The 21,955-nt window shown below is 40.7% G+C and overlaps 1 protein-coding gene across 1 annotated transcript in view; it reads right to left on the bottom strand.

Annotated features, from left to right (window-relative positions):
• LOC116982098 (sodium channel protein type 4 subunit alpha-like) overlaps window positions 1-21,955 on the bottom strand; it is a 247,527-nt gene that overhangs the window by 70,761 nt on the left and 154,811 nt on the right. The window contains exons 14-15 of the mRNA XM_033035415.1: window positions 20,527-20,700; window positions 19,575-19,931 (exon numbers count right to left, since the gene is read on the bottom strand). Coding sequence (XP_032891306.1) covers window positions 19,575-19,931; window positions 20,527-20,700 — 531 coding nt within the window. The remainder of the gene's footprint in view (window positions 1-19,574; window positions 19,932-20,526; window positions 20,701-21,955) is intronic.

The raw sequence follows: 21,955 nt of genomic DNA on the forward strand, positions 1-21,955 counted from the left end.
CAAACCTGTATGTCTTTGGAATGTGGGAGGAAACAGGAGCACAAGGAGAAAATCTATACCGTCATGGGGAGAACGTACAAACTATGTACAGACAGCACCTGTACATTATAAGATCATAAGTGATAGGAGCAGAATTAGGCCATTCAGCCCATCCATTCTAGTCCGCGATTCAATCATGGCTGACCTACTTCTCCCTCCTAACCACATTCTCCTGCCTTCTCCCCATAACATAGAAACATAGAAAATAGGTGCAGGAGTAGGCCATTCGGCCCTTTGAGCCAGTGCCACCATTCAATATGATCATGGCTAATCATCTAAATTCAGTAAACTGTTCATGCTTTCTCGCCATATTCCTTGATTCCGTTAGCTCTAAAAGTTTTTTCTAACCTAGTTATAGCTGTAGCTATATATAACCTCTGATACCCATACTAATCAAGAATCTATCTATCTCAGCCTTAAATATATCCACTGACTTGCTCTCCACAGCATTCTGTAGCAAAGAATTCCACAGATTAACTGCTCTCTGACTAAAGAAATTCCTCCTCATCTCCTTCCTAAAAGAACATATTCAGAATCGAACCTGGGTTTGCTGCTCCACTGTGCCACCACAGTCTCTCAGATACCTTCCCATAGGAAGCTTAGATCAGTAGCATGGGCAGGAGGGGAAGGCACAGTGTCAGGGTCAGTTGCAAGGGTGCTGGGTGCTGGGTGATCTCAACATTGAGCCCAGATACCACCAATTCTCCCGTAGGCACAACTAAAGCTCCTGCTAATAGGGAAACATGTTCGCTCTGTTGGTAAACTAGTCCTCCATACTGAATACTACTTCCGTCTGAGGATTAAAGAGACACAGAATACACTTAGGGTGAGGAACCTCATTAACTATCACCAAGAGGGGCCTGTAATTATCAATCTTGGCCAAGCTGGTGGAGTTTTAAAGGAAAATAAGAGCTAAAGTGCTGGAGGAACTCAGTGAGAACATAGTCAGGCAAAGCTTATAACCATATAACAATTACAGCACGGAAACAGGCCATCTCGGCCTGACAAGTCCGTGCCGAACAATTATTTTCCCCTAGTCCCATCTACCTGCATTCATACCATAACCCTCCATTCCTTTCCCATCCATATACCTATCCAATTTATTTTTAAATGATAAAATCGAACCTGCCTCCACCACTTCCACTGGAAGCTCATTCCACACAGCTACCACTCTCTGAGTAAAGAGGTTCCCCCTCATGTTACCCCTAAACTTCTGTCCCTTAATTCTGAAGTCATGTCCTCTTGTTTGAATCTTCCCTACTCTCAATGGGAAAAGCTTGTCCACGTCAACTATGTCTATCCCTCTCATCATTTTAATGACCTCTATCAAGTCCCCCCTTAACCTTCTGCGCTCCAGAGAATAAAGACCTAACTTATTCAACCTTTCTCTGTAACTTGGTTGCTGAAATCCAGGCAACATTCTAGTAAATCTCCTCTGTACTCTCTCTATTTTGTTGACATCCTTCCTATAATTGGGCGACCAAAATTGTACACCATACTCCAGAATTGGTCTCACCAATGCCTTGTACAATTTTAACATTACATCCCAACTTCTATACTCAATGCTCTGATTTATAAAGGCTAGCATACCAAAAGCTTTCTTTACCACCCTATCTACATGAGATTCCACCTTCAGGGAACGATCCCTCTGTTCAACTGCATTCTTCAATTCGCCACCATTTACCATGTACGTCCTATTTTGATTTGTCCTGCCAAGATGTAGCACCTCACACTTATCAGCATTAAACTCCATCTGCCATCTTTCAGCCCATTCTTCCAAATGGCCTAAATCTCTCTGTAGACTTTGGAAATCTACTTCATTATCCACAACACCACCTATCTTAGTATCATCTGCATACTTACTAATCCAATTTACCACACCTTCATCCACATCATTGATGTACATGACAAACAACAGTGGGCCCAACACAGATCCCTGAGGCACCCCACTAGTCACCTGCCTCCAACCTGACAAACAGCCATCCACCATTACTCTCTGGCGTCTCCCATTCAGCCACTGTTGAATCCATCTTGCTACTCCTGCATTTATACCCAACAATTGAACCTTCTTAACCAACCTTCCATGAGGAACCTTGTCAAAGGCCTTACTAAGTCCATATAGACAACATCCACTGCTTTAGCCCTCATCAATTTCCCGAGTAACCTCTTCAAAAAATTCAAGAAGATTAGTCAAACATGACCTTCCAGGCACAAATCCATGTTGACTGTTCCTAATCAGACCCTGGTTATCCAGATGCTTATATATATTATCTCTAAGTATCCTTTCCATTAATTTGCCCACCACTGAAGTCAAACTAACAGGTCTATAATTGCTAGGTTTACTCTTAGAACCCTTTTTAAACAATGGAACAACATGCGCAGTACGCCAATCCTCCGGCACTATTCCCGTTTCTAATGACATTTGAAATATTTCTGTCATAGCCAGAAATATTTCAAATGTAATTAAAAACGGGAATAGTCGGGGCTTCGTCGGGACTCGCTCAGTGACTTAAGAGGCTGCCCCACTTGGGCAACCTAATTGGAGAGTTTAGAAGAGTTTAGGAAAGTTTGAAAACATGTCATGTTGAAGACCTCCTTCGACTATGTAGAAGACCTCCTTCGACGTCCTTCGACTGTTGAAGACTAGCTTCGACTAGCTACGACTAGCTACAACTGACTTAGGGAATATTGGACACCGAATAGTGGAGAGTGAAGACAACCTCCTTCGATCTCCTTCAACCTCCCTTCGACTATGATGAAGACTATCGACGGCTACCTTCGACTACCTTCGATTACCCTCGATTACCTACGACTAACATGCCAACCTACTACGACCTACTACGGCTAAACCTACGAGTAAAAAAATATTAATTTTTTCCATGGCAACCTTTTTTTACTCGTGGGCATTTTTCAACACGTTGAAAAAAAAGGCCCCAACCTAGCTCAAATATATCATAAGGTGAGGGAATAAGGTACGTAGCCTCATCTTTACTAATCTCGCTCTTGGAACATTTGTCCTCGGGGGCATTGATAGCTACAACCACTGCCCGCTGAATCAGGGGAAAATAAATGCATGAAATAAAACCATGTGTTAATCCCCCCAAATAGTTTCCTGCGACAGTCACCTCACACCTTTAATGCCCTTGATAGAAACAGGGGTGGAAGCAGAATTCACAGCAGCTTTTAAAAGTAAACTGTATTATATTTGAGCCACACACAAAAAAATAAACAAGGTTTACAAGGGAAAAGAATGTAACTGATTGAGTTATGGCTCTCAAAAAAATCGACACAGGAAAATTGTTCCACCCACACTGATAAACGCAGCATACGCTCTGCGATTCCACCAAACACATCTCAGTTGTCTACTGCTTCAGAAGTTGATCCACTTCTCCGTCACGCTTTTTGTGCAGCCTTTGACTTTGCCTTACCAAAGGATATTCATGCATGCGTTAATGCATTGTCGGTATGCCCATCCTGCCAGACTTCTGAATCCGCTGAGATAGACACAAAGTGCTGGAGTAATTCAGTGGGACAGGCAGCATCTCTGGAGAGATCTGGGTGATGTTTCATAGAAACATAGAAAGATAGAAAGTAGGTGCAGGAGGAGGCCATTCAGCCCTTCGAGCCAGCATCGCCATTCAATATGATCATGGCTGATCAACCAGAATCAGTACCCCGTTCCTGCTTTTTCACCATATCCCTTGATTCCGTTAGCCCCAAGAGCTAAATCTAACTCTCTCTTGGAAACATCCAGTGAATTGGCCTCCACTGCCTTCAGTGACAGAGAATTCCACAGATTCACAACTCTCTGGGTGGAAATGTTTTTCTTCATCTCAGTCCTAAATGGCCTACCCCTTATTCTTAAATTGTGACCCCTGGTTCTGGACTCCCCCAACATCGGGACCATTTTTCCTGCATCTGTCTTGACCTGAAATGTCTCCCATTCCTTCTCTCCAGTGATGCTGCCTGTCCCGCTGAGTTACTCCACCATTTTGTGTCTATCTTCGGTGTAAACCAGCATCTGTAGTTCCTTCTGTCACATTCTGAATCCAACGGGTTTTGGCTGCTGGTTTGCGCTATATTCATCTGAGAGGTGATACCTGCCCCTTCTTTCATGTACCAAAGTAGCGAAGACTTCAGTACCCTTCACAGCTATGTTTGGATTGCTTGAACATAGAAGGGATGTAAAATAAATGGAGCAAAATCGGATACAGAATATGTGGTGACAACCTGCTGAGTCTACACTGCCACTCAACAGCAGCTGCCTTCTGGGCTAGAGAATGCGAAACATTTACATCCGGTTTTCTGAAATGAGCTGTCAAGGAAGGATTCAAGGGCTGCTTACCTCAGTAATTACAAGAGTGAGTTAGTTAAATAGAAGCAGCACTGGGCGAATAGGATCCATTCGCCATTTCCGCCATTCAATAACATGATCTCTTCCCTCATTATCACGTCCACGCAGTAATCCCTCAGTAACTAAAATCCTATTGATCCCCAAGTATCGTCTAGGATGCCCATCACCCTGGCCATTCCCCGTTTCTCTCTTCTACCTTCTGGGAGAAGATGCAGGAGTTTGAAAGCTTGGATGTCCACAGCTTCTTCCCCATTGCTATCCCACTCTGGAACCAATTTCCTTCCATGCATCCCATTCCTGGAGTTGCTGCCACCTATTCTCATTCTTATCTCGAACTCATTCAGTCATTCCCTTGTTGTACTTTAATATTCCTTTGCCCTACTCACACTTTACACTCCTGTCTTGCATCATTCTATGTATTGCACTTGTCATTGTATTTAACATTGTAATTATTATTATGCTATGTAGACTCTACCTTGTTTACTCTTCATGTGAACCAAGAGTTTTGTGGCTCCTGGTTTATGTGACAATGAACCGATCTGAATAAACTAATCTGAACCTTAGTTGTGAACATGCTCTGCATTTTATCTGGACTATTCCAAAGATTCCCTATCCTCTGAATCCACTGGTTGTCCCCTTATTCTAAGACAATAACCTTTGGCTTTTAGATATCCATTTGAGTCCCGTGAGAATTCTGTGGAGGAAGGAGCTGCAGATGCTGGTTTACACCAAAGACAGACACAAAATGCTGGGTCAGGCAGCATCTATGGAGAAAAGGAATAGGTGACATTTCATGTCAAAACCCATCATCTGTCATTCTTCGAAATTAAAGGGCGTAAACGTACTTTATCTCTCAGGGAGAGTCCAGGACCAGAGGCCATGGGGTTGAGAGGGAAAGATAGATCAGCCATGATTGAATGGCAGAGTAGACTTGATGAGCTGAATGGTCTAACATTGTTTTCTGTCTGTTTACCAATACTCAACCCTCCAGTATATCACCCCAATCCCATGTAACCAATGCTGTTTCAACACCTCTTGTATGACACCCGATGGAAGGTCTACTTAGTCTAAATATCCCAAAGCCAAGGTCTCCCTTATCTACTGTAACTGTACTAGCTACAACTTCAAGGAAGTCAAACAGAGTTACCTTTCATTAATCTACATTGACTCTGCTCAATGCTATCATTATTTTTTAAGTTTTCTGTTGCAGTGTCGTTAATAATTGATTCTAGGATTTTGTCTGCTGCTACCGGTTTAATAGGTCTATATTTTCCTGCATTTTCTCTCCCTCCTATGTTAAATAATAAGTTGACATCTGCTACATATCCATCTGTTGGAACCATACTGGAGATGAATGACTTTTGCAAGATGACAACATAGCGCGTCCCTGTCTCTGTAAACATCTCCTTCAAAATTTGGGATGCCTACATCATCATGTTTTCAAACTCAGTACCATTTTTTCTCCAGTACCATTGTTTTCAAGACAATAGAGTTATTCTGCATGGAAAGAAGTCCTTTGGTAATGGAATCTGCCCTGCCCACCAACCACTCAGTTTCATCAGTCTGAAGAAGGGTCTCGACCTGAAACGTCGCCCATTCCTTCTCTCCAGTGATGCTGCCTCACCCGCTGAGTTACTCCAGCATTTTGTGTCTACACTCAGTTTCACAGCTGTGGGAAGAACATGCAAACTCCACACAGAAAACAAACCAAGGTCAGGATTGACCTTAGCTGGCTGCAGCTGTGAGGCAGTTGCGCTACTTGTGTAAATTGCTGTGTAAATCTACTTCTGTATGTAAATTGCCATATTGGGTTTATTAAAGCTCATTTATATTTGCTCCTCATTCACAAAACTGCTACAGTTCTCCAATGTTTCCAAATTTTCCATGATGATCCCACATTAATCTCTGCTGCAATTGGAGTGGTGGAGTTATACTACACAGAAGCAGATTATTTGGCCCATCTGTCCATGCTGATCAAGATGCCCATCTGTGCTAAACCCATTTTACTTCCTTTAGTCCATATCCCTCTAAATCTTTTCTGTCCGTACACCTGTCTGCAAGGCTTTTAAACATAGTAATTGTACCCACCTCTACAGCTTCCCCTGACTCTCAGTCTGAAGAAGGGTCTCGACCTAAAACGTGACCTATTCCCGCTTTCTAGAGATGCTGCCTGGCCCGCTGAGTTACTCCAGCTTTTTGTGCCTATCTACAGCTTCCTCATTCCATACACCTATCCCTCATGTCTCATTTAACTTTCTTCACTCTCACTGGAAATCTATGCTCTCTAATTCATCATCGAAGTAACAGACCTCCAGACTATGTCTACGACCTCCTACGACTATGTCTACGACCTCCTACGACTATGTCTACGACCTCCTACGACTATGTCTACGATCACCTACGACCCCATCGACCTCAGTCTAACACACTGAAGACCAACTACGACTAGCTACGAGTGGAAAATGATCACATGATAAAATGATGTCATGTTTACATTTTTTTTCTCGGGCCAGTTACCGACCTACAACTACCTACGACTACCCACGACTATCTACGACAACCTACAACTACCATCGACCTACTACGACCTACCTATGACCTACCTACGAGTAAATTGTATCAATTTTTTCCATGCTGACCTTTTTTTTACTCGTGGACATTTTTTATCAGGCTCGAAAAAAAACGCCGCGACCTACTTGAGGCCACGAGTACGCGGAGACCACTCACGAGCATGAGGAAGAGATAAGGGCCTGTCCCACTTTCACGACCTAATTCATGACGTCTACCGAGTTTGCCCTTGACTCACACTCGCAGCATAGTCGTCACGAGGCCCTAGGAGGTCGTAGGAGGCTGTAGGAGTTCGTAGGTAGGCCGTAGATAGGCCGTGATGCTAGTCGTAGGTACTCTTGGCATCAAGTAGGTCGTGGCATTTTTTTAGCCTGATGAAAAATGTCCACGAATAAAAAAGGTCGTGTATTAGGTCGTGAAAGTGGGACAGTCCCTTTCCGAAGACCTCCTACGACCTCCTACGACCTCGTGGCGACCATGCTGCGAGGATGAGTCAAGGGCAAACTCGGCAGAGGTCGCCAATTGGGTCGTGAAAGTTGGACAGGGGCTTTAGACTCTCCAACCCTGTGTTAAAAATGTGACCATCCATATTTTCTATGCCTCTCATGGTTTTAGGTATTTTGTAATATATTTTTTTATTAAAGGTAATCAATTACAATGCTTCAAACAACTTTATATCAAATTAATTCAATTTGCATTAAGTAAAACACTAGTAATACTTATCTACTGTTTTTTTAGAAATAATGATAGAGAAAGAATAGAGGAAGAATAAATCATTAAGTGAGTGATTAAATAATAATTTGATTATATATAGGAAAGAAAAGAGAAACGAAAAAAAAAAAAAAAAAAAAAAAAAAAAAAAACATTTTTAGTAACCACAATATGTATTATTAATAACACTACTACAAGTGATAGTATCAATAAAGACATATATGTAATTCCAATATAAAAATGAATTATTCTCACCAAATCCCGCAGGGTGCACGTCGAGCTGTGTTGCCAAGAACAGCTACTTCTCTAAATACTGTATATATGGAGACCATATCTGTTCAAAAGAATTATACTTGTCCAATAGGACAAATCTAATTCTTTCCAGATGTAACGTCTCCATCATCTCTGTTGCCCACATTTTGGTTGTGGGGGATAATGTTCCCTTCCAAAATTTCAATATGATTTTTTTTCCAATTATTAAACAGTAATCAAAGAAATTTCTTTGATTTACTGTAAGTGATAGATGTAAATCCGGAATTCCAAATATTATTAGCTTTGGGTTAGGGTCCAATTTAACTTTGATGACTTCAGAAATAACTTTAAAGATTTCTGTCCAGTAATAATTCAATTTAGGACATGTAACGAAACTATGTATTAAATTTGCCTCTGCTTTCTTGCACTTATCACAAATAGCGGAGAGATTCGGAAAAATACTATTTAATTTAGTTTTCGAATAATGTAACCTATATAATACTTTAAATTGTATCAGTATATGTCTGGCGTTTAATGAACACCGGTGTATTCGTTGTAGACTTTCTTCCCAGTTTTCTTTTGTTATAGCCAATCCCATTTCATTTTCCCATGCTTGACGATATACTTCCGTTATTGGATTCTCCTTATCCAAAATGATGTTATATATATAGGCTATTAATTTTTCTGTATTTGGATATAAATTAAACAGTTCATCTAACAATCCTGCTTCTTTATTTTTATAATCTTGTGTATTGGATTTAATATAATCTCTAATTTGTAAATACCTAAACAAATGTTGTGGAGACAATCCATAAATATCTTGTAACTCCTGGAATAAAAGAAATTTTCCTTTTCTATACAGATGTTCTATCCTTGTAATTCCTAAATCATCCCATTGTTTAAACCCCCCATCTAATATAGCAGGTTTAAACGATGGATTATTCATAATTGGTAATCTAAATGAGAGATTATCCAAATGTAGAGTCTTAACTATTTGTTTCCAAATACGTCTATTATTATATATTATTAGGTTGTCTTTATAATATTTTTTTTGTACTTCCGTTGGTGCAAAAATTATCGAACCTACATTGAAAGGTAGACAGTCCTCCTTTTCTATATTTAACCATGTCGGTTCATGATCCATATTTACCCACCAGAAATTCATATTCTTAATCTGAACAGCCCAAAAATAATATAAAAAGTTTGGAAGTGCTAATCCTCCATTTATCTTAGCTTTACATAGATGTTTTTTATTTATTCTGTGATTTTTATAATCCCAAATAAAGCTATTGACAATATTATCAATTTTTTTAAAAAAAGTTTTCGGAAGAAAAAAAGGAATAGCCTGAAACAAATATAACAACTGCGGTAGAAATACCATCTTTATGGCACTTATTCTACCAATCATGGATATAGGCAGTGTTTTCCAATATAAAATATTTTTTCTAAGTTTATCTAATAGTTGAGGATAGTTGGATTTTATTAATGCGTTATGAGTTTTAGTTACGTTAATCCCTAAATATTTAAGTTTGTCTGTAACTACTTTTAATGGGTATTGTTGTAATGTATTAAGATTTATTCCTGTTATTGGCATAATCTCGCTTTTATCCCAATTAATCCTATACCCAGAAAATGCACCAAACTTAGTTATAATGTTTAGCAGGTTGGGAATACTAATTTCCGGTTTTGTAATATAAATCAAAACATCATCTGCATATAAAGAAATTTTATTAATTGTTGTATCAGTATTATAGCCATATATTTCAGGTTCAGATCTAATTTTTTCCGCCAATGGTTCTATCACCAATGCGAACAATAAGGGTGATAACGGACATCCCTGTCTGCATCCCCTAGAGAGTTTGAATTTGGCTGATAAAATTTGGTTAGTCAAAATTCTTGCCATAGGATTCGAGTATAAAATTCTTACCCATTTACAAAATCTATCCCCCAATTGAAACTTTTCCATTATATTAAATAAATACATCCATTCCACCTGATCAAACGCTTTTTCTGCATCTAGTGATATAACCGCTAGTTCCGTATCTCGTATTCTTTTTGAATATATAATATTAAACAAACGTCTGAGATTATGGGATGAGTAACGTTTTGGGATAAAACCTGTTTGATCATAATGTATTAATTTAGAGATCACTAAACTTAATCTCCTAGATAAGACCTTAGTTAATATTTTTTGGTCTGTATTTAAAAGGGCAATCGCTCTATATGATCCAGGATCTTCCAAATCCTTATCTACTTTAGGGATGAGTGTAATTGTGGATTCATTTAAAGATTCTGGTAATTTTCCTTGGTCATATGCATATCTATACATTATTTGTAATCTTGGGGAAATCAGATCTTGAAATTTTTTATAAAATTCTGCACTCAGGCCATCTGGGCCCGCTGCTTTTCCGTTCTTAAGCGAACTAATTGATTCTATAATATCTTTTACTGTTATTTCAGCATTTAACAATTCTCTACCTTCCTGATCTAAGCTATTGATTTGACATTCTTGTAAAAATATTTCCATACTATCTGTTTGTCCTGTTAGTTTTGACGAATAAAGATTTTTATAATATTGTAAAAATCTATCATTAATATCTTTTGGAGTAATTAATATATTTCCATACTCAGATCTAATTCCGTGTATCATCTTCTCATCTTCTAATTTTCTAAGCTGTCGTGCTAGTAATTTTTGTGGCTTATCTCCAAATTCAAAATACACTTGCTTAGTTTGTTGAAAAAGTTTAATCACTTGATTAGAATATATTTTATTTAATCTATATTTTACTGATGCAATTTTATTACTTAACTCTTTGGAAGGCTGTTTTATATTTTCATTATCTAGACGTTTTATCTCATTTTCTAAATTTTGTTCTATTTTTCGATTTTCTTTATTGAGATGTGCTTGTGCGGATATTATTGCGCCACGCATGAATGCCTTAAATGTGTCCCAAAATAGTGATGGAGAAGTTTCAGGATTATCATTAGTTTCAAAAAATAATTTAATCTGATCCATCACATATTTACAACAGTCATTGTCCTTTAATATCTGAGGGTTAAATCTCCAGGTAGTAGTTTTATTAGATATATCTTTTAATTTTATCTTAAATGTTAATGGCGCATGATCTGAGATGATAATATTATGATATTTTGCATCATACGTAAAGGGAAGTAATTTAGAATCTATTAAAAAATAATCTATCCTCGAATAGGTTCCATGTACGGGCGAGAAAAAAGAATATTCTCGTCCGGATGGGTTATCTAACCTCCAGATGTCTTTAATATTAGATGTATTGATAAAAGCATTTATGAATTTACTTGATTTCGAGGCAGCTTTCCTTTTTGCGGATGATCTATCTAGATAATTATCTAAAGTACAATTTAAATCACCTCCAATTATTAAATTGTGTTGAGTGGATATAGGAATATTATTAAATATTTTCTTAAAAAATAATGGATTATCAAAATTAGGGGCATATATATTCATTAAAATTACCTTTTTTGAATATAATTCCCCTGTAATTATTACATATCTGCCTTCTTTATCCTCTATAATAGAACTTTGTATGAAAGGTATACCTTTGCGAATAATTATTGCAACTCCTCTAGATTTATGAATAAATGTAGAATGATACACCTTAGAAATCCATTTAGCTGTTAATCTATGTTGAGCATCTTTTTTAAGATGAGTCTCTTGAAGGAAAATGACATCTGTCTTCAATCTGTTCAACTGAGCTAATACCTTTCCCCTTTTAATTGGTTCATTAATGCCTTTTACATTCCAACTGCAGAAGGTTACTCCATCACCCCCAGTCTTCACCTTTATATCATGCATTTTACTATTAGGGCGGCTTTTTTTGGAGTAGCCTTCTTGACTCACCCAGCTCCCCGTTGCACCCGGACATCAATCCAATGAGAATTTCTTTCCACCTTAATCCACATCTATGTCTTCTTAAACTAAATACACAATATCCTTCACATCTACATTCAAATAATATATAATATAAGATCAATAAAAAACAAAAACAATAAGAAATATCAATAATAAAAAAAAAGTAAAGGGTGTTAATAGGGTGCTCAGAAAAAAAAGAAACTACACTTGTATAGTGTGTAGTATGTGAAGGTGAAAGCCACACTAACGTGGCCATTAATCTAAAGACTTCCGTTTTTTTAATAAAAAAAAGATGTTGATTATACCAGCTCCTATCTCAAATGCTATATATATTGGGGTGGGGTACTAACTTTATATACTTAGTACTTAGTCCCTGTCTCTGTAAACATCTCCTTCAAAATTTGGGATGCCTACATCATCATGTTTTCAAACTCAGTACCATTTTTTCTCCAGTACCATTGTTTTCAAGACAATAGAGTTATTCTGCATGGAAAGAAGTCCTTTGGTAATGGAATCTGCCCTGCCCACCAACCACTCAGTTTCATCAGTCTGAAGAAGGGTCTCGACCTGAAACGTCGCCCATTCCTTCTCTCCAGTGATGCTGCCTCACCCGCTGAGTTACTCCAGCATTTTGTGTCTACACTCAGTTTCACAGCTGTGGGAAGAACATGCAAACTCCACACAGAAAACAAACCAAGGTCAGGATTGACCTTAGCTGGCTGCAGCTGTGAGGCAGTTGCGCTACTTGTGTAAATTGCTGTGTAAATCTACTTCTGTATGTAAATTGCCATATTGGGTTTATTAAAGCTCATTTATTTTTGCTCCTCATTCACAAAACTGCTACAGTTCTCCAATGTTTCCAAATTTTCCATGATGATCCCACATTAATCTCTGCTGCAATTGGAGTGGTGGAGTTATACTACACAGAAGCAGATTATTTGGCCCATCTGTCCATGCTGATCAAGATGCCCATCTGTGCTAAACCCATTTTACTTCCTTTAGTCCATATCCCTCTAAATCTTTTCTGTCCGTACACCTGTCTGCAAGGCTTTTAAACATTGTAATTGTACCCACCTCTACAGCTTCCCCTGACTCTCAGTCAGAAGAAAGGTCTCGACCCAAAACGTGACCTATTCCCGCTTTCTAGAGATGCTGCCTGGCCCGCTGAGTTACTCCAGCTTTTTGTGCCTATCTACAGCTTCCTCATTCCATATACCTATCCCTCATGTCTCATTTAACTTTCTTCACTCTCACTGGAAATCTATGCTCTCTAATTCATCATCGAAGTAACAGACCTCCAGACTATGTCTACGACCTCCTACGACTATGTCTACGACCTCCTACGACTATGTCTACGACCTCCTACGACTATGTCTACGATCACCTACGACCCCATCGACCTCAGTCTAACACACTGAAGACCAACTACGACTAGCTACGAGTGGAAAATGATCACATGATAAAATGATGTCATGTTTACATTTTTTTTCTCGGGCCAGTTACCGACCTACGACTACCTACGACTACCCACGACTATCTACGACAACCTACAACTACCATCGACCTACTACGACCTACCTACGACTTACCTACGAGTAAATCGTATCAGTTTTTTCCATGCTGACCTTTTTTTTACTCGTGGACATTTTTTATCAGGCTCGAAAAAAACGGCGCGACCTACTTGAGGCCACGAGTACGCGGAGACCACTCACGAGCATGAGGAAGAGATAAGGGCCTGTCCCACTTTCACGACCTAATTCATGACGTCTACCGAGTTTGCCCTTGACTCATACTCGCAGCATAGTCGGCACGAGGCCCTAGGAGGTCATAGGAGGCTGTAGGAGTTCGTAGGTAGGCCGTAGGTAGGCCGTGATGCTAGTCGTAGGTACTCTTGGCATCAAGTAGGTCGTGGCATTTTTTTAGCCTGATGAAAAATGTCCACGAATAAAAAAGGTCGTGTATTAGGTCGTGAAAGTGGGACAGTCCCTTTCCGAAGACCTCCTACGACCTCCTACGACCTCGTGGCGACCATGCTGCGAGGATGAGTCAAGGGCAAACTCGGCAGAGGTCGCCAATTGGGTCGTGAAAGTTGGACAGGGGCTTTAGACTCTCCAACCCTGTGTTAAAAATGTGACCATCCATATTTTCTATGCCTCTCATGGTTTTAGGTATTTTAACCTGTTCTTATTTACTCATCAATGCAAACCTTTAGTGTTCTTTCATGTTTTAAATTAGACTCGTGTGATGCTGTACTTTCCCTTTTCTTATCAATGGTGGTTCTCTGCCGAGTCTGAAATGTTCCGAATCTTTCGGCCTACTGTTTCTTCTGGCAACATTATAAGCCTTATTTTAGATGTGATGTTATCATTCATCTTTATTAAAAATCATGAGTATTATTTTTCCTTGTTGTAAATGTTGTCATAAGTGTTGGCTTTTGCTTATTTGCTGTCATGCTTTTTAATGGAGTTATTTAATATAACACAAACAACTCAGAAAACATTCCTTGATAGTTTGTTTTACTCAGAATGAAGATCTTGGTTTCAAATAGAATTAAATCACCTCCATTTTTTTGTAAAATATAATATTATCAACACTATTTCCTAAATTATCCTTTGTGATCAGATCAACCATCACTGGTTCCCCAATATACTCATCTTGACAGCCATTTGTTACAAAGCTCAGCATTTTTCCAATCGAACCTTGTTTCTTGACATAGAACATAGAACAGCATAAGACCAGACACTTTGACCCACAATGTCTCTGTCAAACGTGATGCTAAGACTAAATGTTTAGGAAATAACTGCAGATGCTGGTTTAAATCGAAGATAGACACAAAACTCTATAGTAACTCAGCGGGACAGGCAGCCCCGGGTTGAGTTACCGAGTTGCTGAGTTACTCCAGCATTTTGTGTCTATGATGCTGAGAACAACTCTTACCTGCCTGCACATAATCCACATCCCTCCATTCCGTGCATATCCATGTGCCTATCTAAAAGCCTCTTCAATGTCACCATCGTATCTGCCTCCACCACCATCTCTGGCAGCACATTCCCTGCAGCCAAATCATGCTTTGCCCCTCTCACCTTAAAGCTATGCCCTCTAGTCCTTGACATTTACACTCTGGGGAAAAACAGGTACTGACTGTCTACTATGCCTTTCATAATCTTATATAGGTTTCTGTGAAATTGTTTCCCATATGGACCACCAATGACTAGATCCTGCCTCGCCAACTCCAACTTCTTCTTCAGCCCCGAAGAGCTGTCCTCAATCGTAGTATCAGGCAGATATCCCAGGTCAATGATACAGAACAATGCCAGGCGATTCAAGCTAGTATGTAGGAAACACTAGCTTCCCATCTCCCCCCATGTCTGCCTTCCGCAAAGACCGCTCCCTCCGCAACTCCCTCATCAATTCTTCCCTTCCCTCCTGCACCATCCCCTCCCCGGGCACTTTCCGTTGCAACCGCAAGAAATGCAACACCTGTCCCTTCACCTCCCCCCTCGACTCCATTCAAGGACCCAAGCAGTCGTTCCAGGTGCGACAAAGGTTCACCTGCATCTCCTCCAACCTCATCTACTGCATCCGCTGCTCTAGATGTCAGCTGATTTACATCGGGGAGACTAAGCGAAGGTTGGGCGATCGTTTCGCCGAACACCTCCGCTCAGTCCGCAATAACCAACCTGACCTCCCGGTAGCTCAGCACTTCAACTCCCCCTCCCATTCCCAATCCGACCTCTCTGTCCTGGGTCTCCTCCATTGCCAGAGTGAGCAACAGCGGAAATTGGAGGAACAGCACCTCATATTCCGCCTGGGGACCTTGCGTCCGGATGGCATTAACATTGAATTCTCCCAATTTTGCTAGCCCTTGCTGTCTCCTCCCCTTCCTTAACCACTAGCTGTCTCCTCCCACCCTCCCATCCGCCCGCCCTCGGGCTCCTCCTCCTCCCCTTTTTCCTTCCTTCTCCCCCTCCCATCAGTCTGAAGAAGGGTTTCGGCCCGAAACGTCGCCTATTTCCTTCTATCCATAGATGCTGCTGCACCCGCTGAGTTTCTCCAGCAATTTTGTGTACCTATGTAGGAAACACTGTTTAACCAGGGAAAACTATAAGTGCAAACCTGGCCCCAGGCAGAGCAGGAAATGGCAGATCAATGAATAATTTCACAGCTAACATCAAATCGTTTTTTAGCTAAAGCTATTAAAATATAAAGCCTTGGTGAGTAGATGAAATTTGAATGTAGATAAGCAATAATAACTTTAAATTGTGAGGGCATGGGTGGGGGGGGAGGGAGGGGAACAAATTGGCAATACAAGGATGAAGTTAAAGGGAAAGAAAGTATAGGAAAAGTTAAGAAAGACACCAGAATTAACGGGACATAAAGCTCACGAAGGGATAGGAAAGTATGGTCAAGTGAAATATGAATCGAATTGAAAGGAGAGGTGAGTAATGGATTAAAGATATTATATAAGAATGCGTGAAGTATAAGAGTAAAGTGACTCAGTTACAGATTTAGGCTCAGTTAGATATGACATTGTGGGGATTGCAAAGACATGGCTGCAGGAGGATCGGGACTGGGAACCGAATATTCAGGGTAATATGTCCTATAGAAAGGACAGGCAGGTGGGCAGAAAGGGTGGGGTAGCTCTGTTGGTGAGGGATGAAATTCAGTCCCTTGCGAGGAGTGACATAGGGACTGACGATGTAGAGTTGCTTTGGATATAATTGAGGAATTGTAAAGGTAAAAAAACACTAATGGAGTTATCTACAGGCCCCCAAACAGAGGCCTGGATATAGGGTGCAAGTTGCAGCAGGAGTTAAAATTGGTATGTAACAAGGGTAATGCCACTGTGGTCATGGGAGATTTCAATATGCAAGTAGACTGGGAAAATCAGGTTGGTCTGGACCCCAACGGAGGTCTCCGAGATGGATTCTTAGAGCAGCTTGTACTGGAGCCTACCAGAGAGAAGGCAATTCTGGATTTTGTGTTGTCTAATGAACCAGATTTAATAAAGGGAACTCAAGGTAAAGGAACCACTAGGAGGTAGTGACCATAATATGATAAGTTTTAATTTGCAATTTGAGGGGGAGAAGGTTAAATCAGGAGTGTCAGTGATGCAGTTGAACAAAGGGGACTATGAAGGCACGAGAGAGGAGCTGGCCAAGGTAGACTGGAAAGGGATCATAGCAGGAATGATGGTGGAACAGCAATGGCAGGAATGACTGGGCATAATCCACAAGATGCAGAATCATTTTATTCCAAAGAGGGAGAAAGATTCTAAGGGGAGTAGGAGGCAACCTTGGCTGACAAGAGAAGTTAGGGATGGAATAAAACTAAAAGAAAAGGTGTATAACATAGCAAAGAGTAGCGGGAAACCAGGGGATTGGGAAACTTTCAAAGGACAACAGAAGGTAACATAAAGGGCAATACAGGGTGAAAAGATGAAGTGTGAGGGTAAGCTGGCCAAGAGTATAAAGAAGGATAGTAAAAGCTTATTTAGGTATGTTAAGAGAAAAAGATTAGTAAAGATAAATATGGGTCCCTTGAAGACAGAAACAGGTGAAATTATTATGGGGAACACGGAAATGGCAGAAGAGTTGAACAGGTACTTTGGTTCTGTCTTCACTAATGAAGAGACAGACAATCTCCGAGATGTACTAGAGGACAAAGGATCTAGGGAGACAGAGGAACTGAAAGAAATTTGCATTAGGCGAGAAATAGTATTGGGTAGACTGATGGGACTGAAGGCAGATAAATCCCCAGGGCCTGATGGTCTACATCTCAGGCTACTCAACGAGGTGGCTCTAGAAATCGTGGACGCATTGGTGATCATTTTCCAATGTTCTATAGATTCAAGATTAGTTGCTGTGCATTGGAGGGTAGCTAATGTTGTCCCTCTTTTCAAGAAAGGAGAGAGAGAGAAAACAGGGAATTATAGACCAGTTAGCCTGACATCGGTGAGGGGGAAGATGCTGGAGTCAATTATTAAAGAAGTATTAACGGCGCAATTGGATAGCAGTAAAAGGATTAGTCCAAGTCAGCATGGATTTATGAAGGGGAAATTCTGCTTGACTAATCTTCTGGAATTTTTTGAGGATGTGACAATATGGGGTGAAAAGATGAGGTACGAAGGTAAGCTGGCCAAGAATATAAAGGAGGATAGTAAAAGCTTATTTCGGCATGTAAAGAGGAAAAAAATTAGTTAAGACCAAAGTTGGACCCTTGAAGACCGAAAAAGGTGAATTTATTATGGGGAACAAGGAAATGTCAGATTACTTGAACAGGCACTTTGGATCTGTCTTCACTAAGGAGGACACAAACAATCTTCCTGATACAGTAGTGGCCAGAGGATCTGGGGTGACGGATGAACTAAAGGAAATCCACATAAAGCAGGAAATGGTGTTGGGTAGACTGATGGGACTGAAGGCGGATAAATCCCCAGGGCCTGATGGTCTGCATCCCAGGGTACTTAAGGAAGTGGCTCTAGAAATCGTGGATGTATTGGTGATGATTTTCCAATGTTCTATAGACTCAGGATCAGTTCCTGTGGATTTGAGGGTAGCTAATGTTATCCCACTTTTTAAGAACGGCAGGAGAGAGAAAACAGGGAATTATAGACCAGTTGGCCTGACTTCGGTGGTGGGGAAGATGCTATGAGATATTTGAACTCGCAAATACAGACTACACAGAACATCTTAATAGAGAAATAAGAGATATCATAGAATATCTTATTTCCTAAATATCGGGACAGGCTCGATAGCATACACCTGATCTGCCCCAGTAGATTCCTCCAAGATTTATTTGATTTCCTTTTTAAACAATAATTGACACATGATTCTTTTTGAATTTATCTTGCAATGCAGGCTGTTTGATCCTACCCAGGCGAAAATATAATATTACTCAGCTTATCATAAACTTTTGTACGGTTAACTGAATCATACTCAACACCATTAGTGAATCTTCAACTTCATTATATCAGGTCAAAGAATGGAAGATAACTGTAAAGTTGTAAGACAGATAAAAGGATATTTTAGACCTTGCTCCATATTTAAAAGCTCAAATTTTAATCTTGTTACTGTTATTTTCAAATTTCTCTGTAGATTTGCTCCTCCCTATCTTTAATCGGAGTGCCTCCATTGTTCCTCCTTCTCCCTGCCCGTCAGGAAGAAGATACAGATGCTTGAGAGCACGCACCCTCAGACTCAGGAACAGCTTCTTCCCCTCACACCACGCTCCTGAAAGGTCCTTCCATCACGCCCATTTCACCTCTACCCCATTGTGGACATTGGACTTTGTCTATGGAAATAGCGCGCTACATTGCTGAGAACTATATTCTGCACTCTGTACCTTCCACTTTGCTTTATCTTTTGCACGGTGTTGACTTGGTTATATTTGTGTATAGTGTTATCTAATCTGATCAGATGGCATGCAAAACAAAGCTTTTCATTGTACCTCAAAACATGTGACAATAATAAACCTAAACGTAATTTCAAGCTCTTCCGATTCTTGACTTCCACCTCTACTCTTTCACCATCACCGACAGCTCAGCTTTTAGCTGCCTGGAATCTAAAGGCTGGAATTCCCTCAGTAATTATCTCCACTTCTCTGTGTTGGTTTGTTTTATTTGATTAAGGACTTCATGGTGGTTTACACGATCAGAAGCTATTAGTAGTTACAATTGTGTCATTGGAACCTAGGCCTTTGGGTCAAAGTTTCACATGGATGAAGCACAGGGAAAATCAGAAAGAGAGAGAAACTTACCACCAGGTTACCAATCACCATGACCATCATGAAGACGATGAGGCACATTGGCCGCCCGGCCACCTCCATGCAGCTCCACATTGTCTCGATCCATTCCCCGCAGAGGATGCGGAACACGATGAGAAACGAATGGAAGAAGTCGAACATGTGCCAGCGGGGAAGTGAACAATCAACCGAAATCTTGCAGACGCATTGCTTGTACATCTTGCCAAAGAGCTGCATCCCAACCACGGCGAAAATGAAGACAATGATAGCTAGGACCAGCGTCAGGTTCCCCAGTGCTCCCACGGAGTTACCGATGATCTTTATCAGCATGTTCAGAGTTGGCCAAGACTTGGCAAGCTTGAAAACCCGCAACTGGAATGGGGGAGGGTTGAGTTTAGTTTAGGTGAGAGATACAGTGTGGAAAGAGGCCATTTAGCCCACCTAGTCCACGTCAGACAGCAATCACCACACGCTAACACTATCCTACACACAATAGGGACAATTTACACTAGGGACAATTTACTAAGCCAATTAACCAACAAACCTGTATGACTTTGGATCTTGGGAGGAAACCGAAGATCTTGGGGAAAACCCACGGGTTCATGGGTAGAATGTACAAACTGCGTTGTCGGGTTCGAACCTGGGTCTCTGGCACTGCAAGCGCTGTAAGGCAGGAACTCTACCGCTGTGCCACTGTGCCACCCATTGATGGATGGTTCATTGATGAAGCAAATGGGATTTAACTTTGTATTCTTACTGCAACAATTGCAAACTTACTATAGCAGTGACCAACACATTTAACACCGAACACAAGAGCCACACTGAAGAAATATTTTCTAACTTTTGTGAAATATTATGCACAATTCCAACGTGAAGTAAATTATAGCTCCATAAATAAATGGAAGTCTATCTTTTTGCACACCAGCAGGTAGTTACACAACGTGCAGGTAAACCTTGTGATACAAACCAATCTGAATGAACGCAGCACTGACAATCCTTGTACGTTCGCCAGTCCAAGCTCAACCAAGCTGAGGGACACGATGATACTGTCAAATATGTTCCAGCCCACTTGAAAGTAATAGTAAGGATCCAGAGCGAGTAGTTTGAACACCATTTCAGCAGTGAAGATCCCTGTGAATACCTGTCAAAAAAAAGACCATGACATAAGTCTCCAGAAAAGACGGCAAATATCATCCCATTCATTTATTTGAACACATACACTTGGAGTCAAGCAATGGTCCCCTGTTTTATTGAATTGGTTTTGTTGCAGCTCCCCCGATGAGTGGCCCACTCTCAACAATAGTGATTCTACCAGAACTGCCACCACAGTTCCAGCCATACATAAATCTTCCCTGCACTCTTTCCAACTTAACACCATCCTTCCTGTTTCAGGATGACCAAATCATTGATTTAAATCCCTCTGCAGTGTTTGATAAATTTCTTCACTGGACCATCAATGTTGGTGTCATCTGAAAACTTACTAACAATTACATTTTCTTTATTTATATAGCACATTTTTAGTCAACTTGCATTGACCCCAAAGTGCTTCACATAATTACATCCACACACACAGGCAAAGGTGGGTGAAGTGTCTTGCCCAAGGACACACACAGGCAAAGGTGGGTGAAGTGTCTTGCCCAAGGACACAACGACAGTATGCACTCCAAGCGGGATTCGAACCAGCTACCTTCCGGTTGCCAGCCGAACACTTAGCCCATTGTGCCATCTGTCGTCTAACTTTCATCCAAATCGCCAATATAAACGACAAACAGTGATCCCTGCATCAATCCCCTGGCACGTGATTGTTCATACGTCTCCAATCTGAAAAAACAATGTTCTTCCACTACTCCTGTCTCTGACAGCCAAATATGTTTGTGTCCAGTTGGCAGATCCCATATGATTTCACCTTCTGGACAAGTCTACCATGCGGCAGACCGATACATGGCCAACAATGCACTACCATGCAGTTCACCATGTGGTACCTTGTCAAAAGCCTTAGATTATTCTTCGTGATTGCTTCCTAATAACCAACCTTGGACTTCGGTTGCCAATTTTGGCATCAGAGCGGCCTCAAGGCTGTAACTGAGCCCATGAATGATGCTTATGTATTAGCTCCTCAATCCTAATAAAATAATTGAAGCACCAGTCTCTGGTCTTAACATATCCACCAGGCCTCCTGATCCACTTGAAGTTTAGTTTAGTTAAGTTTTGTTTAGAGATACAGCTCGGAAACAGCCCTTCGTCCCACCGAGTCTGTACCAACTAGCGATTCCAGCACATGAACACGACACACATTGGGGACAATTTTACATTTATACCAAGCCAATTAACCGACAAACCTGTACGTCTTTGGAGTATGGGAGGAAGCCGAAGATCTCGGAGTAAACCCATGTGGT

The sequence above is a fragment of the Amblyraja radiata genome, chromosome 16, assembly GCF_010909765.2.
Source record: "Amblyraja radiata isolate CabotCenter1 chromosome 16, sAmbRad1.1.pri, whole genome shotgun sequence".
Classification (NCBI taxonomy): domain Eukaryota; kingdom Metazoa; phylum Chordata; class Chondrichthyes; order Rajiformes; family Rajidae; genus Amblyraja; species Amblyraja radiata.